The 19317-nt window shown below is 46.5% G+C and overlaps 2 protein-coding genes across 2 annotated transcripts; both read left to right on the forward strand.

Annotated features, from left to right (window-relative positions):
- Positions 1–7189: 7189 nt before the first annotated feature.
- LOC124664644 lies at positions 7190–11367 on the forward strand. Its single transcript, XM_047202113.1, has 5 exons — positions 7190–7587; positions 7697–7873; positions 10157–10274; positions 10987–11103; positions 11269–11367. The coding sequence occupies exons 1-5, from the start codon at positions 7577–7579 to the stop codon at positions 11365–11367; spliced, it is 522 nt and encodes a 173-aa protein (XP_047058069.1). The 5' UTR covers positions 7190–7576.
- A 6699-nt stretch (positions 11368–18066) lies between these two features.
- LOC124664647 lies at positions 18067–18887 on the forward strand. The gene is made up of 3 exons (XM_047202115.1): positions 18067–18333; positions 18517–18600; positions 18670–18887. Exons 1-3 carry the CDS (start codon positions 18067–18069, stop codon positions 18778–18780), a joined length of 462 nt encoding a protein of 153 aa, XP_047058071.1. The 3' UTR covers positions 18781–18887.
- Positions 18888–19317: the final 430 nt, after the last annotated feature.

The following is a 19317-nucleotide window of genomic DNA, read 5'->3' on the forward strand; positions in this document are numbered from 1 at the left end:
GTCTCAAGGGATCTAACCGAGTACGTCTAGGTTTACAGCAGTTCTGGATCTAATCTTTCTTTGTTCGGCTGCTTCCTTGTCTTGCCCGTCAAGGATTCCTCTGGTGCGCCATCCAGGTGGCCCAACTTGCCTCTGTTGAGTAGTCTAGCCTATTGTATAATTGTACGTATACGTGTATTGTACATGTACTGATCCTTATATATAGTGGAAAGACGTGAGGGCTGTCAACCCCACGCAAAACCCTAAACCATCTCTTCAATCTTGGTATCAGAGCACGCCGCCGCCGCGAGCCTCTCTCCGCGTCGCGCGGCCGCAGATCCGATCGGAGCTTGCCTCCGCTCCTCTCTCACCGCGAGCCCCTCCTCGCGGCATCACCATGTCGTCGTCTGCTCTCATGACAACGGACATCGGCGCCCTCACCTCTTCATCGACGGCCTCAACTCCAGCCGCGATCTCGCTCTCCGTCCCTATCCGTCTTGACCACGGCAACTTCCTGCTGTGGAAGGGCCTCCTACTGCCCAACCTCTCCGGCGCCGACCTTCATGGGCATCTCGATGGGACCAAGCCCGCGCCGGCGACGGAGATCACCACGGGGGAGGGAGACAAGGCGGTGACCATCCCTAACCCCGCGTACCACCACTGGTGGACTCAGGACCAGAAGGTTCTGGGCTTTCTCCTCGGAGCTATGGAGCCGTCCATCTCGTGCCAGCTGATTGGCTGCAAGACGGCGGCCGCGGCGTGGACATCCATTCACGCCATGTTCGGCGCCCACAGCCGCGCCAACGTCAGGAATATTCGACGTCAACTCCAGAGCCTGCGGAAGGAGGACCGATCCGCAGCTGATTACATGCACATGATGAAGGCTCTGGCGGACTCCATGGCAGCCGCCGGATCGCCCATCTCCGACGATGACCTCGTCGATTACATCATCACCGGACTTGGCTCCGCATACAACGGCATCGCAGCATCACTCACCGTTGGTAACAAGTCTGTGCCTTATGTCGATTTCTATTCTCACATCCTCTCCTTCGAGGCACTCCAGGCGCAGCAGGCCCAAGTCGAAGGATGGACATCGTCGGCCAACGTCGCCTCTCGACCACCACCTCCGGCCGATCACCGCTCTCGTGCGCCCGACTACTATGCCCCGCCCGCTCCAGGTGCATATCGTCCCAATGGCGGGGGCAATCAGCACGGTGGTGGAGGAGGCAACCCCTGGGGGGGGGGCACAACCCCTACGGGGGGCACAACACCTATGGAGGCGGCAACGCGTTCGACAACCGTGGAGGCGGGAATGGCGGCGGCAGCCGCAACGGTCGCGCCGGTGGTCGCGGCGGCGGTGGATGCAACGGAGGAGGAGGACGCCAGCGGTGGCGTCCACGCTGTGACTACTGCGGCTATTGGGGGCATCTTGCCGCCGACTGCCGTCGTGCTGCGGAGGACCAGCGCGCCAACAAGTTCATCAACCAGCGCTCCGGCAACACTGCTTCGACTAGTGGTGGCGGCAATCCTCGATGGCACCGGACGGCGGCGCGACGGACCACCTGACAAGTGAACTCGAGCGCCTTCAGTTCTATGAACGATATGGTGGCAAGGATCAAGTGCAAGTGGCAAATGGCTCAGGTTTGTCAATTTCGCATATTGGCTATTCGAATCTAGCTGGTTCATCTCTTCGTCTTAAAAACGTCCTCCATGTACCCTACATTAGCAAAAATCTCCTATCTGTTTTTCGCCTTGTTTCTGATAATGACGTGTTCGTTGAATTCCACCGTCATGCTTTCTTTGTAAAGGACAAGGTCACGAGGAGAATCGTCCTGCAAGGTAGAAGTCATGGAGGGCTCTATCCTATTCCATTCGCCAAAGCAACGTCAGCCTCCACTCGCCATGCCTTCGCTAGCGTCAAGGTCACCCCATCACAGTGGCACCAACGCCTTGGTCATCCATCAAATAATGTAGTTCGATCCATCATTAGAACAAATGAACTCCCCTGTTCATCGTCAGACAATTTATCTCTTGTGTGTGATGCTTGTCAGCGTGCTAAAAGTCATCAGTTGCCTTATTATTTGTCATCTCATGTTACCACTATGCCTCTTGAGTTGATACACACTGATGTGTGGGGTCTAGCGCGTGCTTCTTCAGGGGGGTACAAATATTATGTTAGTTTTGTCGATGACTATTCACGATTCTGCTGGATTTATCTCCTTAAAAACAAGTCTGATGTTGAGCAGATTTTTTATGCTTTCCAGGCTCATGTTGAGCGTCTTCTGAATGCCAAAATTAAATCTATTCAATCTGATTGGGGCGGTGAGTACCATCACCTTCACCAGTATTTTCAGCGCACGGGTATCTCTCACCGTGTTTCCTGTCCACATACATCTCAGCAGAACGGTATTGCGGAGCGTAAACACCGTCATCTAGTGGAAACAGGCCTTGCCCTGCTCGCCCATTCTTCCCTTCCTCTCCATTATTGGGATGAAGCCTTCCTTACGGCGTGCTACCTTATAAATCGTATGCCTACACCCGTTCTTAAGAATGAGACGCCCATGTTCCGACTCCTTCAAGTTCAGCCAACCTACTCTTCTCTTCGCATTTTTGGGTGCGCATGTTGGCCTAGTCTCCGCAAATACAACTCCCACAAACTAGACTTTCGATCTAGGATGTGTGTCTTTCTCGGGTATAGCCCGATGCACAAAGGGTACAAGTGCTTGGATAAATCAACGGGGCGCATCTATATTTCTCGTGATGTAGTGTTTGATGAATCGGTGTTTCCTTTCGCCACACCCGGAGTCTCTGTTGATGTTTCCACTTTAGAGCAATCCATCACATTTCCCTCCGATGAACCAGTTACGAGTATGCCAATTCGAAATTATGACTTGACTTTTTTGTCCACTAATGCTCCTGTATTAGATGCCGTTTGCTCACAGGTGCCAGGTCCTGCAGCCGACGTTCCTTCTGCGTCGCCGCGAGACGCCTCGCCAGCGTCGCCGATCGACGTGCATGGCCCGGCCATGCAGGGCACGCCACGAGCGGCCTCCGTTTCGCCCTCGCCTGGTGCCGCGTCGCCCACTGCCCCTGCACCGCCCATGGCACCGGAGCAGCCCGTGCCGCCTACTGCCGATACTCTGTCCGCGGCACCTTCGGCTGCTCCTCCTACTGGCTCCACGCACGCTATGGTGACACGTGCCCGTGATCACACAAGGACAGAAAAGGTCTACACCGATGGGACGGTTCGTTACGATCCCCGTCGACGAGCGTTCTTTGCTGCACCATCATCTCACCGGGAAGCATTGGAGGAGCCTGCTTGGTCCTCCGCCATGGCAGATGAGTTCGCTGCTCTCACACAGACAGGGACCTGGAAATTGGTCCCGCGTCCTCCTGGAGTTAACATTGTTGGCAGTAAGTGGATCTTTAAAACTAAACACCGTCCTGATGGCAGCATTGACAAACACAAGGCTCGCTTGGTTGCACGAGGCTTCACTCAGCAACATGGCATCGACTATGGCGACACTTTTAGTCCGGTTGTGAAGCCCGCGACAGTTCGACTTGTGCTCTCTCTTGCAGTGTCTCGTGGCTGGTGTCTGCGCCAAGTTGATGTTAGCAATGCTTTTCTTCATGGATTTCTGAATGAAGATGTCTATATGCAGCAGCCCCCAGGTTTTGAGGATGCACGATATCCCTCACATGTCTGCAAGCTCCAGCGGTCTATCTATGGTCTGAAGCAATCGCCACGTGCCTGGTATGCTCGTCTGAGTCAGCGTCTGTATGAGCTTGGTTTTTCGGCATCTAAAGCCGACACATCTCTGTTTTTCTTCTCTCGAGATGGTGTTGAGATTTACATGTTGGTTTATGTCGACGATATTGTTATCTCACGGCTCTACATACGAGGCGGTGGATCGCTTGGTACATGCTCTTGTCGCTTCGTTTCCCATTAAGGATATGGGTAAGTCTGGATTATTTTCTTGGATTAGAAGCATCTTACAATTCGGGGGCATGACATTGACTCAGCGGAAGTATGCACTTGACCTTCTTCATCGAGTCAATATGGAGAATTGTAATTCAGCTCCTACTCCTCTGATGACATCAGAGAGGCTAGCTCGTGATACAGGAACTGCTCTTAGTACTGATGATGCTTTCAGGTACCGCAGTGTTGTGGGAGGCTTACGATGTCGACCACGACACGCCCGGATATTTCATTTGCTTGTGAATAAGGTGTGCCGAGTATCTCTCTCAGCCTACGACGCTCATTGGGAAGCGGTGAAGCGAATTTTGCGATATGTCAAAGGGACTCTCCAAGTTGGCTTGCGGATTCGGAGATCTCCGTCATCCATCATTAGTATTTTTACTGATGCGGATTGGGCTGGCTGTGTGGATGATCGTCGTAGCACGAGCGGATTCGCCGTGTTTGTTGGTTCGAACATTATCTCGTGGAGTTCAAAGAAACGACCAACGGTTTCGAGGTCCGGCCAGAGGCGAGTACAAAGCCTTGGCAAATGGCGCTCGTTGAAGCATTGTGGGTTGATTCACTTCTTAGAGAGCTTGGCGTAACTCAGCAGCGTCCTCCCATATTATGGTGCGATAATCTTGGGGCTACATACCTGACAGCTAATCCAGTTTTCCACGCTCGCATGAAACACATTGAGGTAGATTTTCACTTTGTGCGTGAACGCGCTGCAGCAGGCTTATTGGATGTCAGGTTCATTTCCACTAATGATCAGCTGGCCGATGTGTTTACTAAACCGGCCACAAGACAGATGCTAGACAGATTTAAGAACAATCTCAACCTAGTCAGCAGAGGTTTAGATTGAGGGGGAGTGTTGAGTAGTCTAGCCTATTGTATAATTGTACGTATACGTGTATTGTACATGTACTGATCCTTATATATAGTGGAAAGACGTGAGGGCTGTCAACCCCACGCAAAACCCTAAACCATCTCTTCAATCTGCCTCCAGGTGTCTTCATGGGCCTCCAATTAGTCAATACATGATAGGGCAATGTCGGTTACCCGAAGGGTAATGCCCACGTCAGGGCCTACCCGTCAGTTTTATCGTTGAGCCAGTGTTAGACAAGGGTTAGTGCTATCTGTTACGTGTTAGCGCTATAGTGGTGGTTTTTTGAAACTTTTTCGTAAAATGGTGATTTTTTGAAAAAAAACGTTTGCCTGTAATGTGGTGGTTTTTTGTAATTTTCTCCCTATACGCTCATTTCATCAAGAACAACTTGAAACTTTAACCCAAACGCTAAAAAGTGCTCGGAGGCCAGATGACATATTTCAGCCTCCGTTTTCTGGCCATCGGATACTCCTCTGATGCGCCCGATCGCGTGGCGCTGTGCGCTTTGTCCAGACAGGTTGGCACCTGAGCCTGACAAATTCGAGTAAATGACAAAAAACTACCACAATTGAGGCAGTCGTGTCACGGAACTACCAAAAGTGTTCGTTTTGTCACATAACTACCACTATTGGGGCATGTCTGCGATGCGGAGCACTGATTTTCTATCTTAGGCGAGTTAAACCATTATCTGACTATTCAGGTCCACCTCTCAGGACTACGTGGCAGATGAAAACCTAATTCCTAGTTTAATTTTGCAAATATAACCTCAGAATATATTTTGTGTCACACACAGATCCACTTGCCACATAAAAAATAAAAATAGATGAATAAAGAAAATAAAAATTCTCAAATGCGCATGCCAGGCCGCGCCGCCGTGCCCGCCCGGCCGCCGCGCGCTTGGCCGTCGTCTCCGAGTCTGGCATGCGCGCGCATGGTAGCGGCCAAGCAACAGCAGGCATGCGCGCAGCAGGAGCGTGCGTGAGCAGCAACGCGCAACAGCAATGGTGATGCGGCAGCACCAACCATGGCCGCGTCCCCGTCGCCTCGGCCGCCCGCGTCCGACCACGACGCCCGGACTCGCGCCTCGGCGGCTCCTCCCACGCTCGGCTCCTCTCCCTGCGCCCGGCCGTACGCACCGACCCCCAAGCTCGCGGCGGCGAGCGGTGGCGGGCGAGCACGAGGAAGACTTTCATTTGGACTCGATTGCTTTTGGGAAAGGGAGATTGGGGGCTCTTCTATAAAATTACCAGAAACAAATCATTTACTTTTGCCACGTAGGATCTGACAGTCGGTCCCAGCTGTTAGAAACTGGATTAAGACCTGCAAAATAGAAAATCAGTGCTCCGCGTCGCAGACATGCCCCAATAGTGGTAGTTATGTGACAAAACGAACACTTTGGGTCCGTGACACGACTGCCTCAATTGTGGTAGTTTTTTGTCATTTACTCGACAAATTCCCACCTGGGCTTGCTGAGACGCGCGCTCTCTCTCCCCATTCCCCATTCCCCATTCCCCCGATTAACTAGGGTTCCTCTAGATGTCTCCGGCAATTTCGTCGGCGGTGGAGGTAGCTCGCGGGTGAAGGGCGTTGTGCTCGGCCGTGGACATAGCGCGCGCCCGCGCGGCGGCGCTGTGCTCATTTGCGGAGGGGCGAGCTTCATGTGAGAGGGGTGACATGCTCGTTGACGAAGGGGATCCGTGTTTGATGTGTGGGAGCGAGCAGCGCGGCAGTGCGAGGCTTGAGGCGACGAGCGGGCCGCGAGTGTGTGGCGCGCGACGGCGGAGAGTTGGCCACGCGGAGGTGCGGCGAGATCTGCGCGGGCCGCGGGGACCAAGATGCGTGCGAGAGGGCGGCGAGTTCGTCAGCGTTGGCCGAGACACGCACAAGGTCGGGATTGATTGGTGACGGAGATTCGCCAGCTACTTCGACTATCGAGGTAATAATCCTCCTGAAATCCTCTTATTTCTGCTCGATTTTCGTACTGCAGCCGCGTAAATCATAGCAATGTTCGCGCTTAAGGTAATCCTACCGCTGAAAAAAGCACGGGAAAACCGTGTGTAACCATACGTCGAGAGGGGTGTGGAATTGCAGGACGAATCCTGCTATTCATGTGGTGTGTGGTAATCTCAGTTGCGCTTCTGACAGCACGCATCATTATATCAGAGTTTTGAGATTTTTGAGTGAGACAAGAGAGGGGACGGGGTGTAAATTTGGGCAAGTTGTGGCACTGGCCTCACAAGTCACAACCATATAGAGAGATCATTCACACTCAGGAAAGGGAATCCAGCATCAAGCTAAGCAAGCAAGAAGGAGCAGCACTGCAGCACCTAGCACTAGCAGGCTACCAGCTTGTGCCACTCCAAGATTCTTGATCGATTGCCATCTCCTTTGGGCTTCTTGCTACTGACTGCTACACAAACTCAGCTCGGTTTCTCATCTCCGGGCTGCTCGTGACGCATCTGAGCCCGGTGGCCATGACGCACCTGCTGCAGCACATGCCCCGGAGCCTCGCCACCAGCAACGCCTCGCAGTTTGTCTACGCCGTCTTGTGGCGCCTCCTGCCCACGAACTACCCTCCCCCAAGTGTGACTGGTCGCCCTCTCTTTCGTTCTTACTTCCATTAGTTTATTCTCTCCATCATGCACCCGTAATAAGTTTAAACCACAGCCATACATGTGCTAATGCTACAATTTCTTTGTTGATTAACCTGGGATCTCCTCGGTGTGTCCTATGATAGAAGCAAAGGAAACATGAGGAACTGGTACACGCACGAAAACTTCTCCGAATAAACAAGTTTTTACTAGCTAGCTGCGTCTGAGACTTATTACTGTCTTGTGGTTTTTGGTCCCTTGAAAAACGTTTTCACCCAGGATACTGGCATGGGAGGATAGGTTCTGCAACTTCGTGGCCACCTCTGCTGCGTGCGGCCAAGAGGGAGCAGCTGCATACGCGGAGCACGAGGCTGCTGCGGCACAGGAGCTGAAGCAGAGCCTGCATCCCGAGCTCTTCTCCAAGATGTCCCATGACATGTACAACTACGGCGAGGTGTGAGTACTCTGCTACTGGCGAATGATATGAACCTCAGTCGTGTTAGGTAGCTAGGGAGGCGACCAGGCGCCTAATCGGATGATGATGATGGCGATTGAATTAGCACACACCACATGAATAACAGGAATCCTGGCCATATTAGTACCCTTCATATTAGCTAGCACGTTTCATTATACCAGAAATAAGTTGGTTCATCAATGTGATTAAGTTCTCTACTAGAAGTACCGAAGGTGTCTACTAGAAATAAATAAGTTGCATACTGATTTTTTAAAAATAAGTTTGCTCTTTTTAAGATTTTTATGCCATGAATTATGCATAAGTTGGCCTAAGTTGGTTCATCATTGTGATTAAGTTGTCTACTAGAAGTACCTAAGGTGTCTGCTAGAAGTAATTAAGTTGCATACTGATTTTTTCAAGTAAGTTTGCTCTTTTTGAGATTTTTATGACATGTGTTATTTATAAGTTGTCCATTAATTTTCAGTTTAAAATAAGTTGGTCATCATTATAATTAAGTTATCTACTAGAACTACATAAGGTGTCTGCTAGGATTAATTAAGTTGCATACTGAATTTTCCCCTTTTGAGATATGTATGCCACGATATTATGCATAAGTTGTCCATTAGTTTTCATTTTAAAATAAGTTGGTTCATCGTTGTCATTAAGTTGTGTACTAGAAGTATGTAAGGTGTCTGCTAGAAGTCATTAAGTTGCATACTGATTTTTTTTTCCGGTAAGTTTGCCCTTCCTTAGATTTTTATGCCATAAATTATGCATAAGTTGGCCATTATGTTTACTGTTAAAAATAAGTTGGTTCATCATTGTGATTAAGTTGTCCACTAGAAGCCAAATGTGTCAACTAAAAGAATTAAGTTGCATACCAATTTTTTTCCACTAAGCCTTTTTTGAGATTTTTATGCCATGTATTATGCAGAAGTTTTCCATTATTTTTCAGTTCTATAAAAGTTGGTTCAATATTGTGATTAAGTTGTTTACTGGAAGTAAATAAGTTGCATGCTGATTTTTTCAAGTAAGTTATCCCTAAGTCCTGGAACACTGCCTCAAAGTCGTTGCTTAGAAGAGGCGGCCTTTGTTGCGTATCTCATGTGCCCTTAGTACAGAGGTGGCCCGCAATGACGTGCCCCATTGGCACGCTTGGGATGAGCTCGTCAAGGATTGTACCACCACATATCTTCGCTTTGCTTTCTCTTCCAAATTTTGATGGTGCCATGTTCCTTGCTGTGGTGGTTAAGAGGGACATCTCTAGCTTCGTTCCTAGCTGTGTTGCGCTTGACTAGCTAGTGTGCTTTGCGTGTTTGCCCAGGAAGCCGGGTATGGGCTTGTCCATGTTCGTTGGCGAGTACATCTCAAGAGACAACAATGCAGAGGCGGCGGCGGCTTGGAATAGATCAAGCCGCCCCCGTCGTTTTTCTTGCTTCTCGGTTTCCAAAAAGAAACCGGTGGTACTTTTTCTAAAACAGGGAAAATAATGCGTTTTTGGAAATGATGCAGTATTAAAACTATGGTTTTCGTTGGTAGCCAAACGCCCCAAAAGCATTCAATACTATGGTAATTCTAAAAAAATTGTAGTATTCATAGAATACTTTAAAAAATACTTTGATGCCAAATGGAGCCAAGTTGGCTTCTAAAAGTAATTGAGTTGTTTTGATACGATGCTTAACTTGGCTTCTGAAAGCAATTAAGTTGTTGTGATAATTATACCTTAGTTGGCTTCTAAAAGTAATTGAGTTGTTTCGATACTATACTTAAGTTGGCTTCTGAAAATAATTGAGTTGTTCTGATAGTTATGCCTAAGTTGGCTTCTGAAGTAATTGAGTTGTTTTGATAGCATGTTTAAGTTGGCTTCTTAAATTAATTGAGTTGTTTTAATAATTATGCCACGGTTGGCTTCTGAAAGCAATTGAATTGTTTGATAATTATACTTAAGTTGGCTTCCGGAAGCAATTGAGTAGTTTTGATAATTATGTGTAAGTTGGCCTGTGAAAGTAATTGAATTGTTTCAATAATTATGCCTAAGCTGGCTTCTGAAAACAATTAAGTTGTTTTGGTAATTATTCCTAAGTTGGCTTGTGAAAGTAACTGAATTGTTTTAATAATTATGCCTAAGCTGGTTTATGAAAGTAAATTAAGTTAGGTTATTCAGTTTTTTTAACAATCCCTGGTCATGCAAGATACAAATAAATGATAAGTAACTTTTATGCATTTTTCAGTACAACAACCCACAAAAAACTCACTACTATACTAATATGGTTGCATTCTTCCGGACCAGCAGTTCGCGTTGCTGCCAGCATGATCAATGAAGCAAAATGTTATTCCTACATCGATGCTACAACAAATGTACAAAGTCAGATAAGACACATGCTTTGTATTCAGAAATTACGAGTAGCCGAAGCTACCTTCTTCTCGAAAACATGTTCCCGAACTTCATATTTTATGTCAGTATAATGTTAATCTTTTGTCGCGCAAAAGATATGTCCAATAAATATTACTACCATGTTTGATTCCGGGGAGTCTCAATTTTGTTCATACCTGCTTAATTTTTCCTATTTTGTGCACATTGATATATGGATACAACCTGCTCAAGTTTTGTTCTACTATGTGATGATATTGCACCGGGGAGTTAAAGTTCTTGCACTTGTACTTCTCTGCCATCCATGATTTTTTTAAGTAAGTATACACTTTCATTTTTTATGTTGCCACAGGTATGTTACTAAGTCGTACCTATGTAATCTACTAAGATGCTTCCTGGATGTAAATAAGTGTGTACCTTAACTAGTACCCCAGCTTTGTTACCAAATGTGGTTTCAGCAAAGATCTAGTTGCGCAGAGTTTTGTTCGCACTATCTACTTGAACTGGGTGCCTGGAGTTTCTACTTGAACTTGTACCCGAGAATTTTCCTCCGGTTTGTTCTAAATAATCTGCTTTCTTCTACTCGATGGAAGCTACATCAGATCTATTTTCACCTGAGTGGGGATTTTTACACGGGGCGTTGCTATAAAAGGGGGAAACGGTGAAGCCTCCAGTTATCTTTGATTAAGCTACAGGTTAAAGTCGGGGTTTTTTTTTGTTCTCTGGTTGTTGCCTTTGATTTAGAAAGAATCCATGGAGATGTGGAGGTCGGAGAAACCTGAAATTATGGAAGAGGAAGAAAGCTGGAGTGGGTTTTGTTCCATCAAGAGTGGGGTTAGCTGGTTCGGTGGGGGAAAGCAGGTGGGTACGTAATCATGTGATTTCCTTTTTTGGACGTGGCGTGAAGTGGTCAGGGGGTACTTTCCTTTTATGGGGTGGGGGCTCGGTCGCACTAACCAGCCCCCGGAGGCCGGCTAGCCGCGTCCAAACTTTAAACATGATTACCATTTTAACGTCCATCTCCAGGGAGAGTCAGATCACCTAATACCAACGTATAGCCTGGAAGAATCATTTCCCGGCTGGTCAACATTTTCTAAGAAGCAGCAGAACCACGTTCATCGATAGTCTGATTAAGTATTACCTCTGCACCCTAGTCCTTAATTATGGATTGGAGACCTTATTGTCGGCACGATCGGGTATGCGGGAAATGTGAGTTGAGAGAGCCGCAGGGAAAAATGTGAGTTGAGAGAGCCGCAGGGAAAAATGCGAGGAGCTTTGGCTCGCCTTTCCTTGTGCACCAAGAGACGTTAAGTTGGACCGAAATTGGAAGAATGCGACGGCTAATTCCTGGAGAGTCTACCCAAGCGAGGAAGGCCACGCGATTCGCCAAGTTGCCCCCCTAGACAACATGCTCCCGTCTGTGTCGCCAAAGACTTCGGGGGAAGGGACGCCCGGCTCACTTCTTCTTCGCACTGGCTGATCACGCCCAGCGGATACATGAGGGATATTTTGGGACGATGATTGGATGGAGCATCTTTGTCGCCTTGTCGCGCGCGTCAGTCTCAGGTTTTGAACTCCAAGCCTTGGTTTCCCGCAACTCGCATATTGGGCGCCGATTAATGCCCCGATTCTTCTCTTGGCACTGTGCTTGTTGGAGTCTAAAGATATAAAGGATGCCCCCCATAGGGGCCTCCTCAGGCTATCCACGATCGCCACATCGCGCTCACCGGCTGGGCGTTGCCTTGCTCGATCTCCACCAGTTGGTTCACGTGGCACCATACGATTGGCTCGGCAGAAGGAGGAGAGAAGAGACCGGCAAAGAAATATCGGGAGGCCACCGGCCAAACCCTATCCTCTTCCCTCGCAGCCGCCTCTCGCCTTCTCCCTCCCCTCACGCCTCCATGGCCGCCGCCGGCGTCCTCGCGCCTCCAGCCCGCGCCCTCCCCGCGCCTCCTCCTTCCTCCCCTTCGCGCCGCCTCCTCCTCTTCTCGCGTGCCTCCCCTCTTTCTCGGCGGACTGCCCGGCGGAAGCGGCAGGTCGTTAGGGCGAGAGTTAGTGCGGAGAAGGGCGGCTATCGTGGGTGTGGGATGTCGCTGCGGAGCTCCGACTGCGGCGGCGGTTGGACGGCAGCGGGGCCTCTCATGGCCGGACGAGGCGAGAGATGTGCGGAGGATCTTCGTCCTCGTCTTCCTCAACTCCCCTTTGGGCGCCATGGCTAGAGGAGGCGAGCTCGGCATGGGGAGAAGGCGACCTCGCCCCACACGGCAGGAGCTCGCCTCCCTAGCCGCTCTCCCTTCTCCTTCTCCCACGCCCCGTCTCCAACCCCCGGCCTCCGCGCCGCTCGGCCTCCCTGGACGACCGCTGGCCAGCAGGAGCAGCGAACCGCCGGCGCAAGCAGGAGGGGCTGCTAGAGCTGCACGTGCGTGCTTGGCTAGCAGTCTGCTTGGCTATTTTTTTTGCTCCATTGGTCCACAGTTCAACAGGTGGAGCCACTATGAGGTAGAAACAGATTAATTTTGCAAGGTAACTTATCTCTCTTGCATGGATTTGTTTTCAAAATTGTGCACATGTTGAGCTGCAGGTATTATGATTCAACATTCAGACTTTTGTTGTTGCTGATTGTGCTAAATACTCACTGCTTTACATAAGATATAAAGGATGCCCCCCATAGGGGCCTCCTCAGGCTATCCACGATCGCCACATCGCGCTCACCGGCTGGGCGTTGCCTTGCTCGATCTCCACCAGTTGGTTCACGTGGCACCATACGATTGGCTCAGCAGAAGGAGGAGAGAAGAGACCAGCAAAGAAATATCGGGAGGCCACCAGCCAAACCCTATCCTCTTCCCCTCGCAGCCGCCTCTCGCCTTCTCCCCTCCCCTCACGCCTCCATGGCCGCCGCCGGGCGTCCTCGCGCCTCCAGCCGCGCCCTCCCCTGCGCCTCCTCCTTCCTCCCTTCGCGCCGCCTCCTCCTCTTCTGCGTGCCTCCCCTCTTTCTCGGCAGCTGCCCGGCGGAAGCAGCAGGTCGTTGGGGCAGAGTTAGTGCGGAGAAGGGCGGCTATCGTGGGTGTGGGATGTCGCTGCGGGAGCTCCGACTGCGGCGGCGGTTGGACGGCAGCGGGGCCTCTCATGGCTGGACGAGGCAGAGATGTGCGGAGGATCTTCGTCCTCGTCTTCCTCAACTCCCCTTTGGGCGCCATGGCTAGAGGAGGCAGAGCTCGGCATGGGGGAGAAGGCGACCTCGCCCCACACGGCAGGAGCTCGCCTCCCTAGCCGCTCTCCCTTCTCCTTCTCCCACGCCCCGTCTCCAACCCCCAGCCTCCGCGCCGCTCGTCCTCCCTGGACGACCGCTGGCCAGCAGGAGCAGCGCACCGCCGGCGCAAGCAGGAGGGGCTGCTGGAGCTGCACGTGCGTGCTTGGCTAGCAGTCTGCTTGGCTATTTTTTTTTTGCTCCATTGGTCCACAGTTCAACAGGTGGAGCCACTATGAGGTAGAAACAGATTAATTTTGCAAGGTAACTTATCTCTCTTGCATGGATTTGTTTTCAAAATTGTGCACATGTTGAGCTGCAGGTATTATGATTCAACATTCAGACTTTTGTTGTTGCTGATTGTGCTAAATACTCACTGCTTTACATATTACCTGGATCAGTTCAGCGTTGGAAGTGGAAGTTTGGGCCAAAATCTTGCTCTTCGGGCATTTAAGGGTTTGCCATTTATGCTTCGAACCATACTGCAAGTTGTGGATTTTCTTTGTTCAAGTAAAATTACTTATAACCATACTGCAGGTTTGGTTCATTCTCTAATTTCATTCACACGTGTCTCTACAGCTACTCCTATTTGAACTAACCATGACTTTAGATGATTCTTAAACAGGAATGCCTTTTAATTTTCAAAAGTCGACAAATAATCTAAAAAAAACTTTTGAAAACAGAGAAACAATGATAAACCAATGCACTGCTGTAAATGAAAAAAACTTGGAAATATTATTAGTAGGATACGGTGATTTGTTAATTGTATATTGGCTTGGAACGTACTCTTAGCATTATAACTTTCCTCTTTTATGTTCCTTATGAAGCAAAGTAGTCTTCATTTTCTGATTTGGTTGATTTTGTGTTTTCTGGAGGATGGTGGTATAGAGAATTGGTGAGACCCCCATGAGGCTCCTCCGATCTCAGCGCATGATGGCCGTCCGATTGAGCTCCCAGCAAATCCCAGCCATCTATTTTTTTCACCGCGTGAGATCCGTGGTGAGCTGTTGTAGTAGGCGTTTTCTTTTTATTGTGCTTCATGTGCTATCTTTTTGTACTCTGGAATTTTTTAGTTCCTCTAAATAAACTTGCAACCATGGGTTCAGTTCTAAAGATTCTGTAGAGGAATGTACTGAATGCTTTTCTTATGGTGTGAGACATTTGATCATTGTTGGGAATAAGATCTGAATACTAGGATGAAGGCTCAATGCACACAAATGGTTATTGATCCGTAGACAGGTGACTTTTTAAAATTGTAGATCGCATTTGCTTGGAAATAAAAATCTTGATAGGTTGCATCATATTGATCCCATGTGTTTACTCTGCTCTAAACACCATGTATTAAATACTAGACTAACAAATAACAACACGGTTGAAGATACTACTGTCTTTTTCGGAAAAAGATGTTTGCTTATAATTTACAAGCAAGAATAATTGATAGCTGTCAAAGAACGGTTTGCAAACTCCCAAGACTAAAACAAGAAATTTATGTAGGCCTTAATTTTTTAACTGCCCAGATGATTAGTGGTTTTTCGCAGGCACTAAGCATTTGGAGGTCAAAATTGTCTTATGAAGTTATACGGATTGTTTCAGCTGTCAGGAGAGGCAATTTCTTTGGGTTTACAACATTACAAATTCCCCTTAGGAACATCTGTGATGATCCCCTAAATGTTGGTTCTTTTTATGTGTTGAAATAATGTAATAATTTCTTATTTTTATGTTTATTACTCATCATTTGCCACGGCATATTTTAACTGCAAAATGTTTGGTTGATCATCAGACCAGACAAGGAAATCATGGTTCCAACACTCCTATTTGTGACTAGGATGAAGACACTGCCGGAGACACTATTTGCACTCGTCTTCTAACTGTGAATCGGTCATTAGTGGCTCATACGGCTTTGTTAATTGAATCCTTTATATAATCCTCGATCATTGTTGTAAGTACACAATGATTGTTTTTAGATTTTGTATCTTACAGAATGAATCGTGGCTGAATGAGCCATCACACTAATGCAAATATTCATGATATTCATTCAATTTCTTCTATGTCCAGAGGTTCTTGCAGACTATGAGATCCATACAGTGGGTGTTCATAGCCTAATCAATCATTCTGATATTTGGATTTATTTTACGGGATATTTGGATTCTCTTTAGTCAATTCAGTCTCAACTCTCAAGCAGTTTGTCAATTGCTATAATTACAACTGGGGTTCTAAAGGGGCAATATTTTCATTGGACATTTTCTTCTCTAATAATCAACCAAAGTTTATAATGCATCTACTTATGGAGATTTCCATCTTGCTACTGTAGAACATTTGATAGCTGACGAGAGATTTTCTTTCCATCCATTGTTAACTGAGTAGAGCTAGATGGTAATTAAAATTTCCAGCATGTGTAGCATGTGTAGTGCGTGTAGTCTTGCATTTGAGATATTTACCTAAGAAAAGATATACTCCCTCCGTCTGGAAATAAGTGACTTCGATTTGTCTAGATTCACATGTATCTAGACGTGTTTTACTGTATAGATACAACTGAATCTTGACCATTCCGACTCACTTATTTCTGGATGGAGGAAAGAGTTGATTATCTTACTTTACTACAGATTGTTAATACAGGGTTCTTTGCATTTTTATCCCTTAGTTCCAGTTTTTATTTTTCAGGGTAGATTTAGTTTTAGTCTAAATATTTAATGTTTCTAATGTTTTAATTTGAGCTTTATTGCCATACTTCCAAGTCTTGCTTTCTACTTCTTCTTATGTTCAGTAATGTAATTATGTCAAACCTTTTAGCAAACTAATTTAGCTTGCTAAAAGTTCTTACATTGGTGAAGGAGGAAGCACTTTTTTATGGTGACTTTATCGGAACCACTGACATGTTAGTTGAGTCACATTCCTTGTGACATGCTCATACACATTCCTGTTCGTTGCTCAAATTTTGTGTACTGTAGACTGTACTACCGGCGGCGCCGCTCATGCCTGTTCATTGTCGCCATAGCTGAGTCGATGTGCTCTTTTTTATCTTCACCATAGCTGAGCATATGCTCAACAACACTCGTCTGATTTAGTTTCCTCTATGTATTAACAATTGAAGCACGTCCTGGTGAACCAATTGGATGTGTCGTTCAAGTTCTACAAGATCTGGTGCTCCATCATTGATGTCCTAGACATTGACACGGTACGTAAAAAAATTCGTCCCTTTTGTGTGCTCTTGAGATTAATTAATGTGATGACTAATAAGTGCAATCATCCTATTCGAGAGCAAAGTCGGGCAGGCAGCTGTGTTTTGACAATGAGAATTGTAGTGTTCTGTTCCATGTTCCAGCTTTTTCTTATAAGTTTAGGATAAGCTTATTATAGAATCTGTACCTGTACCTGATATGTACAACCAAAAATTTACAACTTGATTTACGTGGAAACCTGAATGCCTCTGAATCTAGGTCGATCAGTTTACCTTGAGAACTCAAGGCAGGTTTTATCACTTTGTGCACTGGGTTCCTACGTACAGGTTTGGAACATGTAATCATGTCTCTGTTGTGTGAAACTCTGAATGCTTTCTTTGTTACGAGTGCGACTACTTGCTCTTTATTAAATTCATTCATGCCATATATCAGTTTGTGAGGATCTGATGGACCAAGTAGTTTCAGTTTCACACCTAGAGTCTCGATAAAATTACATTTGATCAGCTAAACCTCTGAATCTAGGTCGAGCAGTTTACTATTGTTTTCTTAGTCGGTTTGCAGAAAATACTATCTGGGGATCGACGCCTGTCATTTATCCACTTTCTTCTTTCATCTTAATTGACTTGAGGATTCCAGAATATCTATCCTAAAGCTACAATATGATCAGGAGATAATACATTTCCATTAGTTTGATTGGTCCTTGTACATCAGGGACTAGCAAACGTTCACTGTTGCTATCTCTAAATACATAACTTGGCGATAAATTTAGTTGGCACTTGTTGGTTGGGTGTTATTTTGTGTTACTATATAGAAAGTACAATTTATGTACATTATGTTGTATATCACACTCTAATCTGAATTGATGTCTTCAGCACTGAATCAATTTGTATTTTCTCTTACCTTTGTTTTTGCCTTCCGTTCCTCTGGAAGATTTTATTTTTATTGTACCATGATCAGTCTATTTGAAAGAGATATTTTTGGAGCCAATAGTTGCAAAGAGGCCTTTTCTGGAAATAGATGGAGAAAATTCCATCACTCTGCGTATAAGGTTTCATGTTAATGCACCGTTTTTTCGCTAAATAACAGTTTACAGTTTGATAGTTTCTGAACATTTCATGGTCTGTGCCATAGGTTATGTTGTTGCACGATGGGGTTGATTTGGAATAGAAACAACTACTTATGACATGCAAGTGTGTGTATTTTATGGTAAGCTCCTACTGATGTCTTGAGCAAACTGAGTCTTGCTGCTGCTCCTTTTCGGGGGAAAATGTTTTTGTTAATTCATACTCCTTTTTTTTGCAATGTGCCACAATCAGTAGTAAGTTCAGTTATACTTGTGATTAACTAATGGTTTGCTCGTGTTTTCATTTGGGGTATACTTGTGCCGCAGGTGTTGAGATGCATAGGTCGGCAAGCCCGTTGGCGTTAAAGGGGTACGAGGTGCTGTTCGCATATGATGGTACACTTCCTGACCTGTATTTTCCGAACTTTGAGCATGGGCCTATCGATATTGCTAAAGATGGGCCTGTCAGTACAACTTCCTCAGCTCAACTCCCTAAGAGGTCATGGAAACTGTTTATTCCAAATGCATACCACCCATTATTGCTCCAGAAGCACCAGGAAAATCTGCGTCGTACCAAAAAGGATGTTGCAAGTGCCACATCAGTTAGTTTCCCCAGGCCCATCTTATTCTACTATGTTTATGCAAATATTTATTCTTTGATAGCTTGATTACATTTTTTATACTATTAATATACTGTATGTAGACTCTAAAACATCACATCTTGATGCTATTTTTTATTTGTCAACCTGTGGTTATCCAGTTCTCATTTTTCTTCCATGTTACAGGAGATTCGGAGGCGGAGGATATATGGACAAGATATTGCAGAGGAAGATCAACTAGCAGCAAACCTTGATTTCATGAAGATTAGGGTTAGTCCTCGTTTGAAGAAAACAATGTGTATTGTTAGCTCATTGGATAATTTATGTTTCAGTTTGCAGGTTTCTGAGCTGGAGAGGAACCATCCGATCCCAGTAGATTTTATGATTGCTGAAGAGACTACCGTTTTGGTCATAACTGGCCCGAATACAGGGGGAAAACAATCAGCTTGAAGACGGTTGGGCTGGCAGCGTTAATGGCTAAGATAGGTAATTGAACAATGAAGTTAAGATCCTTTCACTTTGCGTGATCATAAGCTACCTTCATAGGATTTCTCAGAATACGCTGTTACTGATTTTTCTTCAGCTCTAATCATGTGAAGTGGGATGAGGACAATCTGTATGAGTTTGAATCAAGCAAGCCAGTGAGACAGAAGATACCAGAACCCAAGACATAGTATCACCCTATTATGATAGATGATGATGGTATATGCCCTGTTACTTTTATCTCATCATATCTGACCACTGTTAGTGCAAAAGCTGTATATTTTTTCCATTGCTTGCTGTCTAGGGTCAGTATCACCAAAGCACCCGTTTGACAAGTGCCTAGATGAGACTGTTTCTATTTTGTTTCTATTTCACTGAATAGATGGAGGTTTAAGACAACTACTGTATGGACAAATCAAGTTGTAGTTGTGTAAATTTTCTTTCTTACAGTTTTGGGATTTCTAGCGCTTTCATAGGGGTTTGTACTAGATCAGGCTATTTGCT

This window comes from Lolium rigidum, chromosome 6 (genome assembly GCF_022539505.1).
Source record: "Lolium rigidum isolate FL_2022 chromosome 6, APGP_CSIRO_Lrig_0.1, whole genome shotgun sequence".
In the NCBI taxonomy this organism is placed as follows: domain Eukaryota; kingdom Viridiplantae; phylum Streptophyta; class Magnoliopsida; order Poales; family Poaceae; genus Lolium; species Lolium rigidum.